At 36.0% G+C, this 14,384-nt stretch overlaps 1 protein-coding gene across 1 annotated transcript; it reads right to left on the bottom strand.

Annotated features, from left to right (window-relative positions):
• Positions 1-2,188: 2,188 nt before the first annotated feature.
• LOC107718736 (ubiquitin-fold modifier 1) lies at positions 2,189-13,007 on the bottom strand. Its single transcript, XM_016525949.1, has 6 exons — positions 12,906-13,007; positions 12,750-12,806; positions 10,524-10,581; positions 7,409-7,448; positions 6,489-6,521; positions 2,189-2,611 (listed from the first exon to the last, which is right to left on the bottom strand). Coding segments are annotated over exons 1-6 (273 nt in total). The 5' UTR covers positions 12,908-13,007; the 3' UTR covers positions 2,189-2,528.
• Positions 13,008-14,384: the final 1,377 nt, after the last annotated feature.

Here is a 14,384-nt window from a genome sequence, read left to right as displayed (position 1 = left end):
TCAACCGATTTAGTAGTTTGTTTTGTTTTGATTTTTTTTGTTTTGTTTACGGATTATTTATTTTTTGGTATTATTTCATTTTTGGCTTTACTTTGATTCTTGTTTTGTTTAGTTTGTTTCTGGCATTACTCTGCTTTGATTTATTTATTTATTTTAGACTTTTTTTGGCTTTGCTTTGCTTTTTATTTTGTTTCTGGCTTTACTTTGATTTTTGTTTTATTTTGCTTTGGGCTTTGCTTTGATTTGATTGTTATTGTGGCTTTAGTGTACCTCCAGTTTAATGTTTATGCAGAAAGCATTTTTGACAATTATGATGTTACAGTCTTGTAAAGTCAAAAAATGATGATGCAGTGACAAAAAAAAAAAAGGCATTTCTTTGATATTCCCTGAACCTTGTTATTACAAAGGACACAGATAATCAATTTTTGTGACTGAAAAACTGAACATCATAAAACCATTCTTTCAGAGGCCAAACCTATTTGCTGCAAGTATTTCCCTTGCTTTCACAAATATAACAAATTAATTACTTCTGTGAACTCCAGAAAACGAATCTACTGCTTGAATGCACAAGCTAAATCTAAATTCATGCCACATATCTTTTCATCTGAAAGATACATTGAGTGAGAAGCAAAACTGACAGGGAGCGATAGCTTATCTGTAATACATGTGGACAACATTCAGCCACTGAGGAGGTGGGTGGAAAAATGGCTTATTTGACAACAGCAATTCAGAGTGCTGGCCTTTGTGTGAGTGTTCAATCTCTCACAAGCCTCATAGAAATGTTCAATTAAGAGTTTCTACAGAAATATGAGGAAAAACATGTATGCGTTTTTGCAGGCACATAAACTGGTTATACAAACACAAGACCCCGAGATTGTGCAGCTGTTTCATTGGCTTAGCTGGCTTATATCTGTACCATCACAAGACTTCAAGCTCAGATAGAAAGGTTGTCAGGTAATGTTCTGTTTAAACCCCTCAAATCACACAATCACGTCCACGACAGGTATATAAAATATCTAACATAAATATTCAACAGTTCTGTCATTTGCTTGCTTAAGAAGGCTTCTACCAGATGGCACGATTGAATTTATGCAAATAGCAACATCACTGCTTGTCTTTGTACCTCTTTAAACCATAAAGGAGACTTATGAAGCCTGCCTTATCCACTCAAAGCTTTGGAACATGGTTTATTTATACATACATTAAGTGAACAAATTGAAAAGACGAAACATCCTAAGTAGCATAATTACAAGCCGAACATATTCAACAAAAACAGGCACTATACAGTTTGGTATTTAATGCTTTGTTTAATGTTTATGACAAGAATACTACAAGTGTATTTGTAACTTTTTTTACTTCTAAATTTGACGCGTCACACTGGCAAGCTCTTTCACTTCTGTAAAAGCACAATTTCTTCCACGGCTAATGAACAAACCGCATCATTTCTTGCCAAATGAGGCAGGAGGCGAGCAATGCCTTTTCAGATGTGATCCAGAGTAACATGTCTGCATTTGAGTAATGTAGGCCTTGCTGTATTTATAATGCACTTCTCCCAGTAATGAGTGGCATGGAAAGGGCACAGCATGCCTGCTCTTTTAATTAAAACAAATGAAAGATCCATTATGACACTGAATAGTCAGACCCTCCTTCTCCTCCTCCATTTCTGCCTGGCAGTAATGTAAGAGGAGGCGGCTAAGTGGAGGGTGTAAAAGCAAAGGTAGAGCCGGTCATTCATTAGCCTGATGTACTATTCAAGTCAAGCCATTATTTTAAGTTTAATGAAAAGACGCCGACTTGAGTGACCAGGAACGTTACAAAAAGCGACTTTTAGGTGTCAAATTGGTTTATGTAACATTTCATATAATTTATTTTCAACTATGGGGAGAGTTTTGTATTTTTTTTATTTATTAATTTTTTTTTTTACATAGTAAGCATATTATGAAATTAATGAAAGTTTTTTATTAACTTATTTAGAGCTTTTTTAATCATACTGTTGTATAGTTTTGTTTAGCTACACAGCTGCAGGAGTTTCATCAAATTGACAGTCATTATCTGCCTGCAATAACAGCTACATAACAGAGCTCAAAACAACCATTAATGAAACATAACACATGAAATGTAAAGAAAAAAAGACAAAATATGATGACTCATTTGCCTCCTTAAAATGGAAAATGGAATCATATTTTAAACATTATTTAAACATTTAATTGGACTTGAAGTAGACATTATGTATTTAAGACATGTAAAAGCATGCATAATGAACACAATATGTATGCGATCTTAAACAGAGCTGGAATATTTTGTGAAAGATCAAAAGATCTAGTGGTTTGGGGCACAACAAATCGACAACATCCTGCAAGAGTGTATCTTTGAGAAGGGGGCTGTGATGCCAGCTCGGTGAGATTTGTGAGGTCCTCTGACAGATTTGGAGCCGCAGCAGTCCCAGTTAGAGCAGCTGAGAGTTGACACCTCAGGGCCGGACAATGCATAAGCATGTTCATCGTCTGTGACAGAAAAGTACTGGATAGTCACATCCTGGCCTGGTGACATCCTCCAACCCGATCTCTGGGAATGATTCGTAGCTCCGAGCCGTGTTTCAGGAACACATTTCCTGTAGAATCAGAGAGATATATTACAAACAGGTTTTTTTTTTAGTTTTATTTTAAAATGGCAAAGCAGGTTAATGCAGCACAAAAAAAAAAGAACCGTTACTTTTTCTCTTAGCAGCACAACCTGAAATGCGTCAAAATTTACATATTCAAAACACCACAAATAGGTCATTTATAAAACAATTTAAAAGCACTGGGAATAAAAGAAAGTTCATGACTTTTTGTTTTGCTTTTGGGCGTAACATGTTCCCTACTTCGACGAAGTGAATAATTAGATGCTGGAGCTACAGACAAGAAGCTGTGCAAAGGCGATGAATCGTCCTTAAGTATGTTAGTGAAGGTACGTATAGCCTCATCACGCTTTTTGGTTAATGAAGGAAGAGAAGTTGGAATACCTATTATCTGACAGCAATGTTTTTGTACCCTCTCTAACTCATAAGAGAGACCTTTAGGCAGTCCAACCCCACACTGGGCTTGCACTCAAGAATTGGCCATATGAAAGTCAAGTATATTTGCATTAAAACATTGCATGGGAGACCCGCTCTCTTTGTAGCACTAAGATAATGAATTATTGGCCGTGACTTTGAAATCATATACTTGATGTGTGCATCCCATGACAAATCAGATGTTATTTGAACGCCAAGAAGTTTAAAAGTGGAGACTCTGCTGATTACTTGTCCCGAAATTACTGGAAGAGGAGGAGAGGGGAAGTGATCATCTCTCCTAGCACTAATTACCATATACATGGTCTTAGCTCCACTCATTGCCAGTGAGAATTTCTGTCCCCACTCTGCCACTGAGTCCAAGGCCTTTTGAGTTAGGCCAAGTAAGGATCCCATTAGAAGCTCAGTGATTGTTAGATCATCTGCATTTTTCACAGGAATTATCAAAGGGGGCAGATGTAAATCCAAGCTGTTTATACTGATGACAAAAAGTAGAGGGGATAAAAGTCCCCCATGGGGAACACCAGCTGGATGTTTTAGGGGGGCGTGGCAGAGTCTTAACTTTGATAAAGAATATCTCTTTGGTTTTGAGACTTTAGTCTTTGCAACTTCAGGGATCTTATCTATGCACAGTCAGCTTGTAACACTCCAAAGAGAAAGGAAAACTTGAAATCGCATCATATGACCCCTTTAAATAGGAGTTAGACACGCAGAGACCCCTCTTCACCATTTGCTCTCTGTTAGTCAGATAGCTATTTACAATAAGCCAACGGGGGCGCCGGACATGCATATCAGCCAGAGCATAAAGTAACTGACAATGCTCAATTGTGTCAAAAGCTCGAGTAAAATCAACAAAAACAGCATGAATGTCCATTGTGGGATTGCTATTAAGTGCTTCATGCCATAATTGTAGAATCTGAATCAGAGCAATGTCAGTTGATCTGTTCGCAATAAAGCCATGTTGTGATGGAGCAATCTTGGTGACTGTATCCTCCAGAATGGCATCTCTGAGGATTCCTTCGTACATTTTTCCAACACAGCTGATTAATGAAATCTGGCGGTAATCTGCTGGAAAACTAAGTTTTGAATTGTTTGGAATAGTTTTAACCATATCCTCCTTCCATTGATTTGGAAAAATGTTATATTGAATGCATGTGTTAAAGATATCACATAGTACAGGTGCCAGTTCTTCATGAAAGGTCTTTAAGACCCACGGAGGAATGCAATCAGGACCAGCAGCCTTCAGTGCATTCACTTTGCGAAGTCTAGCTATAACTTGCCCAATACTCAGTGGAGGTATTCGACCTTCTGACAGCTTATGGACAACATCTTCCTCAGAGGGAGATGTGTGGATAACTTGATCCCATACGGAAGCAAAATGCTTAGCCAAAGTGTCACACTCATGTTGCAAGATGTTATATTTCTGAGACTTCACATCTCTCCTGTCTTCTTCCATTCCCATCAAATGCCTTTTCAGAGTTAAACCACTGCTTTGGCTTGGTGCAACATAATTCCTTCACCTCGTTCTGGTAATATTGTATCTTTGCTGTCTTCATTTTTTTTGGCAACAGTTGATTTAAAATTTGTATAGCGAGTTTTGTTACCAAAGCAGAATGCACGTTGTCGCTCTTTTATCAGATCTTTAATTTGTATGGTCATCCAAGGCTTGCCATTATTAGTAATAAACTTTCTTAAATGGAACAGTTTTGTCCAGCATAGACCTAATAGTGGAAGTAAAGTCACTAACCTTAACCTCAGGGTCAGTAACCTCATAAATATGAGAAAAGTCAGTACTATCCATGAGAAGGCTTAGTTGTCTCTTTGTCTCAGGGGTACGTTTTCTGCAGAAGATGTGTCAAATGGGCTTGGAAGGCCATTTACCAGCATTCAACATAATGATCTGATGATCAGAAGAGCTAACAGGGGGCAAGTGCTTAGGTGACTTAAACATAGATGAAATGTTGATAAAAATAGAGTCAAGTTGATTGGCCTTTCTTGTTGCTCCTGACAGTACCTGTTTCAGTCCATGTCCATTACAAATGGTTTCAGACTTGTACCTATTTGTGTCTCCAAGTATGACAATTGCAGCTTGCTGGTAGTAACATTCAATGTTGCTAAGGTAATAATCCAAGTGTAGTTAGCCTATCAGGTTGGGCCATTGCTGAAGAACGTGGTGGAATGTAGAGCACAGCAGCAATGACACAACTTAACCCTTGAGGAAGACGATTGGGTCGTAACAAGATCCACAAAGCTTCATGTGCAACATCCGCTAAATGAGCCAGTTGTTTCTGTGTAATGTTGTTACAGACATACATTGCAACTCCTCCTCCCCTGCTGCCCTCACGATCCCGCCGATGCAGTGTATATCCAGGAAAATTTACAGATGGATCTGGAATATCAACATTTAACCAAGTCTCTGATACATTGTACGATTACAGCTACACTACAGCAAATAAAGGTCTTTTTGGTGGTTGATTGGTACAGCTTGGTTTTCCTCGCATCAGAATTCCTGAAATGATACCAAAGCACTTGTACATTGTATATAAGCAACAAACCATGACTCAGTTCCCTCTGATATAAGTAACTCACTCAGAATATGAAGCTAAATCTATTCAGGCGTCTGCGCTATATATAGTATGTGATTGTATAACTTGCTGAAGGTACATGCCTCCATAATACAAACCCGCTGCATATTCGGGTCAGGCTAGACATGTTGCTACTATAAAACTAATGAATCACAGCTCATTTGACATTTAGGTCTCAACCCATGACATGTATGAAAAATTACAGGCCATTTTCACGTAATTAGATGCAGCGCGGCACTCTGGGAGGAAAACACTGACAGAACGCCATTGAGGCAGTTTATAATGGATTACAGAGAGAGCTTCAGCGTTAAATGACAAGTAAAGCAGGATGGAAAACATCTGTAAAGAAACATTTAGTCAGGGGAATAAACCCACAACAATGGGGAATTGTATAATTGAAGCACATAATCAATATTCATTAGGTAATATGTGAAATTCCCATGCAAAGCCTATTGAAGGAGTCTCAGGAAATCATTCGATCTCTCAAAAGGTCTCCAGGTGGATAAACATGAACAATATGAGGCAGTAAACAGAAGGATCCATTCATTTCCATGCGAGTGATTATGAAGGATAGGCAGGAAAATTGCAGCCATGCAAGTAAACAGTGAGAGAAAGATGAGGTATAATTTCATAAGGTGACTATGAGAAAATGCAGGGAAAAAGGAGTTTAAAAAACATAGAAGGTGGATTAAAGCACTAACAAAACAAAAAACATGAACAAATATCACTATTTCCAGTTCTGTGTGACATTTGGATATATCTAAATAATTTATGGCAGACAAAATTACATTTATTACAGCCAGATGCTGCTGCAGAGGGCAGCCCTGATCAAGTGAAGGAGCGTCACCAACCTGCTGTCTGCGCCGGGTTGATTCCGATGCCATCTTCACAAAAAATAATCACAAAGAACATCAGCATCAGCATCGCAATGTGAATACATACACAAAACAATCATTCGTCAAGACAATCAATGAATTAGACAGATGGGCAAGAGCACAGAGAAACCCTTGACGTGCTGAAATGCTTAACTATCACAATTCAAACAATCTCATTTACAATAACTGTCCTGTGCTGTGAGTGGTGAGTTATATCTTCGCTCTGTTAATGATTTGTTTAATAATCACTCATGACGCAGCATAGCCCCTGTAGTCTCCCTCTATAACTATGTAATTACACAAATCAGTTCATTTTGTGTGAATTCATTAAGTGAAGGAATCAGCAGACGTTTTGTCTGATTCACAAAAAACAAACAGTTCCTAAAGAGTCAGTTGTTCGTAATTTGAGCAACTGTCGTTGTTATTTTTTAGTGCAGCTGACAAAGAACCCAACCCAATGAAGATGCTAAGGTGATGTGAGCATCTGCCAGGATGCTACTCTGTAGTTGCTAAGGTGTTCTGGTGGTTGTTGGGTGTTTTTTGTAAGTCTGGCTGCTTTGAAAAGTAACAGTGAAGTTAAATACTTTGGTTTAAAGAACTGGTTATCAACAAGGTGGCTGGAGCCCACTAGGGGGCATCAGCAAACTTCCAAGGGGGCCCCAAGATCACTAAAATTTATTTAAAATAAGACAGAAAAAACATTAAAATAGAATAAAACTAAAAATCAAGATATTTCTAATTTTTAACCACAGTTTTTTTTCCCTTCTTTGAATAAAAGTTTCCAAGGTTTGGGAAAACCTGATTATTTTAGTTTAATTAGTCAAAAAAAGGTGAGAACTACTGGTTTAAGGATTTGATCAAATATGAGCATAATAATATTAATATCAACAACTTACCATTTGTAATTATGGCACTGGTGGCTGCTGGCACTTTAAACTTTAAAAGGAAAAAAGAAAACATGCTTTATTGTTCAATCCATCAAAAACTTATACTGACAGCCAAATACGTCCCATAAACAGCCCAACACAGTCTCTCTGTCAGGCAAGGATAAGAAAAAATCAACTCGAGTCTGTGTTTGCGTCAGGTGATTTAAAGAGTCTGTCCTAGAGAACAGCAGCCTTCAAACGTGTGAAGAAAGAGCTCTCTGGGCTGAGCATAGAAGAAAACTGTGTCACAAAGAGCCACTTTTTGGGGAAAAAAAGGCAAATTCGTTCTGAAGGGGCTTTGAAAAACTCGCCGGGTGACCTGAAGGCATTTCTACACCCTTGAACAGCATAAAACTAACTTTAGGGGAGCAAGAAGCCAGGCTAGCACCAGAATTAGTGACTAGAATTAGCAAAATCAAGTATGTAACCGTTTCTGTTTCGAAAATACATATATAATTCATGGATTACAGTTTTTTGTAGGAGTTTATTCAGTTTCTAATTCTCCTTTGCCTACTTTTTGTCAGTCTGTTTTGTCAGGAGAAAAAGAGACAACAAAAACCATGAAAGATCACATAACCATAACCTGAAGCGGGAATACAAAAATTATTTTTGAGAGGGTGGAAAAAAGCTGAAAATAAGCCAGTGCATTTTTTAAAAGGCACTTTATCATTCTTTCTGGCTTCCACTTGATGCATTATATCTTCCTATTATGAGGTTGTCAGATTTGGCATTTCATTATGTCAAAAAGGAGCAACGACCCAAGCTAATCTGCAACATTACCCTGTCATGCCGTATGGTTGCGTGCCTTGAATACAGCTGTGAAACAGACATAGACAGCCCACAGGAAATCAAGACGGTTCTGTCAAATTTGACCCTAATTTCAAAAGATTTATGGCTAATCACGAGGGAAATCATATCATTGAAAATATCGATATCAGCCATTATTTGTGTTTTTTCATTATGGTATCAGCTTGATAATATTAGGCCTTACATGTTCTAGTTTCAAAAGTCAAGTAGTCGACTAAATAGGTTTTTCAATGGCCAACACTGATACAGCAAAATAGAAAAAAGCAAATATATTGTATATATCTAAATATAATGTAATTGGCTGCAACTGAGATGTACACAAAATTGCTGAAATATAACAAATACTTTTACACAATATTTACTCAAAATTCACCTAACAAAATGAAAACAACGCTTACAATCTGAATTGAATGGTAATAATGAATAGTAAAAAAAAAAAAAAAAAAAAATCAAACTTATATGGGCACTTAAGTGTTACAATATATATCATAATATTAAATCATATCAGGAAAAAAAAACAATATTAGTCTCTCTTAAATGTGTATGCCATTTTTTTTAAACAATATAAATTTATAAAATCAAGTTTTACTGTTTACTGTGCAATTACTGTTGCATTCCCATAAATCAAATTCTTGTAGTCAAAGTAACATTGGCCCTAGAGTTTGACTGGGATGCTAGCCAACTGTATTATCTGATTCTGCATTGATCCTGTTCTGATTTTAACACAAGAGGCTGCAGACACAGAGATAAGTCTGAATATGTTTCAAAAGAGCTCAGAGAGACTCAAAATAGACACGCTACTATTGCTATAGGATATAATTGAGCTAAAGCAGGGTTTCTGCATGATTTTTAAGCTCAAATTTAAGACCTTTGCCAGTAGGTGGCAGCAAGTCACTGTTAATAAGTGAGTCATTGCGATTGAACCAATCATTTAAACGGTTGATACATTCATGAACGAAAAACCGTCATGTTGCTCAGAGATGCAAAACAGCGCTGTGGCTTTGTTTGGAATTATTTCTGTTGGAGAAATAGAGCAAAAACAGGAAATATGCAAGTTTTAAAAAAAGATTTTTTTTTAAAGTTTTATAAAATGATAAACTTTAAATTTCAGCCTTTAAACCATTCTAAGAAAATAGATGAGTCAAAAGTATTAATTATTATATTAATTTAAACTATTATCAATAAATTATATCAATTAAATAACATAAATTAGGGGTGTGCGATATTGACAAAAAATTATATCTCAATTTTCTGGGATTTTATCAATAACGATAATTAGACAATATTTTGCTGAGCCTGTTATTGTGTTGATATCTTAAGGACTATCGTGATATAAATATATGCATTTTTTGCCCCATATCTTGAATTATATAATTCTAAATGCATTTTAATAGACTAATTCATGCAGTGAAAGAACGCACTATAAATACACGCGCACTAGTCTAACCTGCTAGACTTCATCGCGCACTCTGTAGGTGTTTTGTTTGCTTTTCGCGATATACTCGATAATATCAAATTGCACATCATTAAAACAACAATTACGATATTATCGCAGACCATGCATATCGTACACCCCTATTAGATTTTTATAATGCATTGTCTTCTTATCGATCTACCAGTTCACATTTAAAGCTCTGCGTGTTTGCAGGGTAAAAACATGGGTCAATTTTTGCATCTGTCTGAACTCTGAACAAAACAACAGTTTTATTGAAAATGTATTGAAAAAATCATCCATTCTCTGACAGCAGGTGGAGCGTTTGGTAGAAATATAACTGTTTCCCCGGTAACTGCTGTACACAAAGCAGCACCGGACTTTGAACCTGCAGCGCTCATGTTTATATCATGAAATCATAGCCTTTTGAAGTTTAATCATCACATTCAGCCAAATCGCAATTCTGGTCTTTCCGTCCCCAAATTTAAGACCTCTTGAAATCATAATTAAGACTTTCTTGTACAATTTAAGACTTTTTAAGGCCTTAAATTTAATAACTAAATTTAAGACTTTAAGACCCACGGAAACCCTGTAAAGTTCACGTCATGATCTTTGCTATGATCCATGTCAGTTTAATCAATGATTGCATAGAAATAAGCAAATCTGACAGAGAGTCAGTAATACTCCAACAACAGTAGAGAATTTGTCATGATATTTTTTTAAACTATCGTCAGTCAGAAGCAAATGCATAGTCCTACATTTCAGCAGATCTCTCAAAAATAAATTTTCAAAAGAGGTTGCAATAAGACTGTGAACTCATTAAAAACAGAAGATGAATCAACTCACCTCTTCCGCTGCAAACTTCAAAACGGCCGTGAACGGCGTGCTCTCAGGTACACTTAATCTGAAATACAATTATGCCAATGAATCTTGGTGCAACAGTAACACACACACACACACACACACAATGAGAACCACCCTGTGTAGAAAGCATTAGTGAATGTGCCTTGTCAAGAAACAAAGCTCAAAAGATCTTACTGTCTAATTCTGTTTTACACCAGATCACATTTAATCCCATGTCACAACAATGATCATAAATTAGGTTTTCATTTATAAATCTCTAAAAATGTTACTGACTGGTGTTTTAGTGCATTTCCTGCAAATATGGAAAAAATAAAGGGTCTCAGTTAAATATGTGCAATGTCACATGGTTAGTGCAAATTGTCACATAACCAGGGCAATTTACTTCCTGTTTGCACTATGAGATGATGATGGCTGCATCAAAGCTCCAAAACAAAACGTCAGTAAAGTATGTTAACATAAAGATATGACAAAGACTTTTGGTACACATTATCTTTAAGGAGTTTAGTATTAATATATGTATTTACAATTATTCAGTTTTATTGTGTGTGATTATAGAATGAGCAAACATGTTGACGGCAACAATAGTGACCGATGGGATAATTAATTTTTTTTGTCTTTTATCTCAGTATACCTGTCAGTGTTGTATAAGGGTTTTTATGTATAATAGTAATCCTAGAATGTGATGAAACAGAGTTTAAAATGTGTTAATAGCTGAGCTGAGATATATGAGAACTTTGATGACTGCAGAAATATATTAATATTTCAGCCACTCAATGAGATCAAAGATATTTGCAAAAACTTGGCATGTTAAAAATCATCCAAAATAACCGGTGACCATAAGCATTGCAGTGCTCTGACTTGAGCTGGTAAATCAGCCTGTTTGAATGGCCCTTGATAGACCACTCTCACCCACACAGAATGTGTCTGCCCACCCATCAGACACAGTATGACATCCATAGATTACCACTGACCACAGAACTATTACAGTGATTGTAATCAATATGGCAGACAGATGAAGAACACTGTTTTTTTTCGCCCCCATGCACTGGTCAATTTTTAGGTTTTTGGCTATTTTTCTTCAACAACATGTTATGCTTCTTTCAGACTAGGAGAAAGAAAATGTACAGTTTATTTTACAACAGTTGATCTATTTGCATCTGTAGATTTCAATTGCAATACACTAAAAGATTACATTCTCTCGCGCGAACTCATTCGGGAGTGGTGACTTTCCACGTATTCCCAACTTCTGCGCCTGCTCGCCTCAAGTTATGGTTGATTGCTCTTCGGCTGGATATCAGCACACCCATTAACGTAAACTACGCCAGAGCGTACACACCTCACGCACCGGATGCCATGCGCGCACCCAAAGACAGTTGGACATAGTGGTGTATTAGAGGTCAAAAATTATATAAATATACCATTGCCATGCATTATACGACTGATAGACTGCAACGGCTGGACTTAAAAATCATAATTTGTGTTCTACTGAAGAAACAAAGTCACCTACATCTTGGATGCCCTGGGGGTAAGCAGATAAACATCAAATTTTCATTTTTGGGTGAACTATTCCTTTAAAGACTGTTTCCTCAAAATGAGTTTTTTTTCTCATGCACTGAGCCAGAAATCTCCACTTCAACTTCAGTAGCACTAACATACACCACATGTTGCAGTTTCATCGCTATCTATGTTCTGATGGTTTTGACAGGTGGGTTTGTCCATTTATCAATCACCTGATTTAATTGTGGATAATGACTAATCTGCATATTTAATATTTACATTTTAGAAAACGTGTAATACAAAACAAATGTGTCCATGTACTATTATTAATCAACATGGGGAAGTATGGTGATATCTAGTAGTTAAAATGTTTCACCTATTTTATCTAGAACCGTCTTATATTTCTCAGCTGACAGCTGTGCTAAAACTAAAAACACTAAAATACCCCCCAAAAAACTAATACTAGGAGTATACCCCTAAAACCCAGTCAGGCCATTATCTTATTAATTACTTAATTAACAGAGAAATGAATGAATGAAATCAAGAGGGGGGGGGGAACTATTTAACTCTTCGAGCTAAAGTGCTAGGGCACATATTAATAAATGTTCTTATCAGAATCAATAAAATCAACCAAATTAAGGCTAATACAACCGTTAAAACATGAATATTAATATTTAATGTGTGTCATTTATTGAATGATGTGTCACTCACACTTTATATGGTAACCGAGGGTCCGACGTCAGCGTGATTTTAAACGTTACTTTCGACCTAATGCAGACAAAGACACATATTCATGGAGTTAATTAAAAATAAGATACATTATGTCACTAAAACAAAGTGCTGTTATATTATAAATGGTTTACTTACATTTTACTGACTTGTATGACAGGACCGCACACTATTTACACCGACCCGGAAGAAGCAAGGACCCGGCCGCTGTAACACGTCATCTGTTCGATGGACCTCTCTTTTCCGTCGTTCTTTATTTTCCCCCCTTTTTAATCTTATAATGTTACACTTAATCGATTCGATCATATTTGTGTATTTTAGAGAATTAAAAAAAAATATGATGAGCAGATAAAACAGAAAATGTTGCGGCTTGTGCATTTCAGTCAGGCACGTTTCAAGCTGACCCGGAGTGGGTATTACGGTATTACCGTAAAGCTGAGCGTTTAAGAGCGTTTAAAAATGAAGGGAAACAGTTATGAATTGAATATACAAAGGCTCGAAAAGTAATTTTACCCTTGAGGCATACTTAAATTGTGTAAATATTTATTCCATTGCTTTAAAAACTATTAAAAAAGTGGTAGGCTTATCTGCAAACAAATTATGCCATTCTATAGCCTAACAAAATTGCCTTTAACTGACTGGTCTAAATGTCATGTATAATGCATATGAAATCATTTCCTTTTGTCATTTGAAACTTAACATATTTTTGTGAAATGTTTTGAGTTAAAATGTGCTTGTGTTACAGGTTATTTAAATATTAAATTATTCCTACAAATAGGAAACAAAATTTTGCGTTTTTTCAATGAATGGTCAGATTTTGATAGTTGGAGAGAAAAAATATAGTCAACACTATTTTATTGTTAAAGTTATTTTATTTATTTATATTCTGTTCCTTTTTAAGAACATGATATGTTGGACATTGAACATTTGATGTGATTAAAACTTGATTACTTGCACTTATATATTGTTGCTCTTTTGTTAGTTTTGACTGCTTTTATTGTCCTCATTTGTAAGTCGCTTTGGATAAAAGCGTCTGCTAAATGACTAAATGTAAATGTAAATATATTACAATTGTTTTTTAGATAATAATTGACCAAACATGTCTAATAGGTCTCATGGCAAAATCAGTGTTGTTTGATCCAATTTGTGCTTTTAGATAAACGTTTGGAATTAAGAATACTTTTTAAAGACAGTGTATCTTTAAATTAAACTGAATTATATGAGGTCTATGAACCCTGTTTTAAAATACTGTAATTACCATCTTGTTGTTCAAAGACTTTGACTTAACATCATTTATAAATAAAGAGGTACTGGAATAGAAGCACAAAGCAATAATTTTAAACATTTGCATTCATTTTGTTCACACCAGTAGTCAGTCACCGCTTTTTTTTTTCTTATCCATTTTTGTTATGAAAGTTAATTCACAGCTACTCTGGGAGGCATAGTGTTGTATTTCACTCTTTAAAAAAAACGGCATTATTTCTTGGCAGAAGTTCAGAGGATTCAGTAAGCATATTAATTCTTTTTTTTTTCATATCTCCAATGCAGACGGCTGAACCAATGAGCCACAGGTTCAAAATAAGCTAGAATACCCAGGATCAACACAGATGGAAATAG

Source organism: Sinocyclocheilus rhinocerous, unplaced genomic scaffold (assembly GCF_001515625.1).
Source record: "Sinocyclocheilus rhinocerous isolate Xijiao unplaced genomic scaffold, SAMN03320098_v1.1 scaffold1655, whole genome shotgun sequence".
Classification (NCBI taxonomy): Eukaryota; Metazoa; Chordata; class Actinopteri; order Cypriniformes; family Cyprinidae; genus Sinocyclocheilus; species Sinocyclocheilus rhinocerous.
This window is presented reverse-complemented; position numbering and strand designations above follow the sequence as displayed.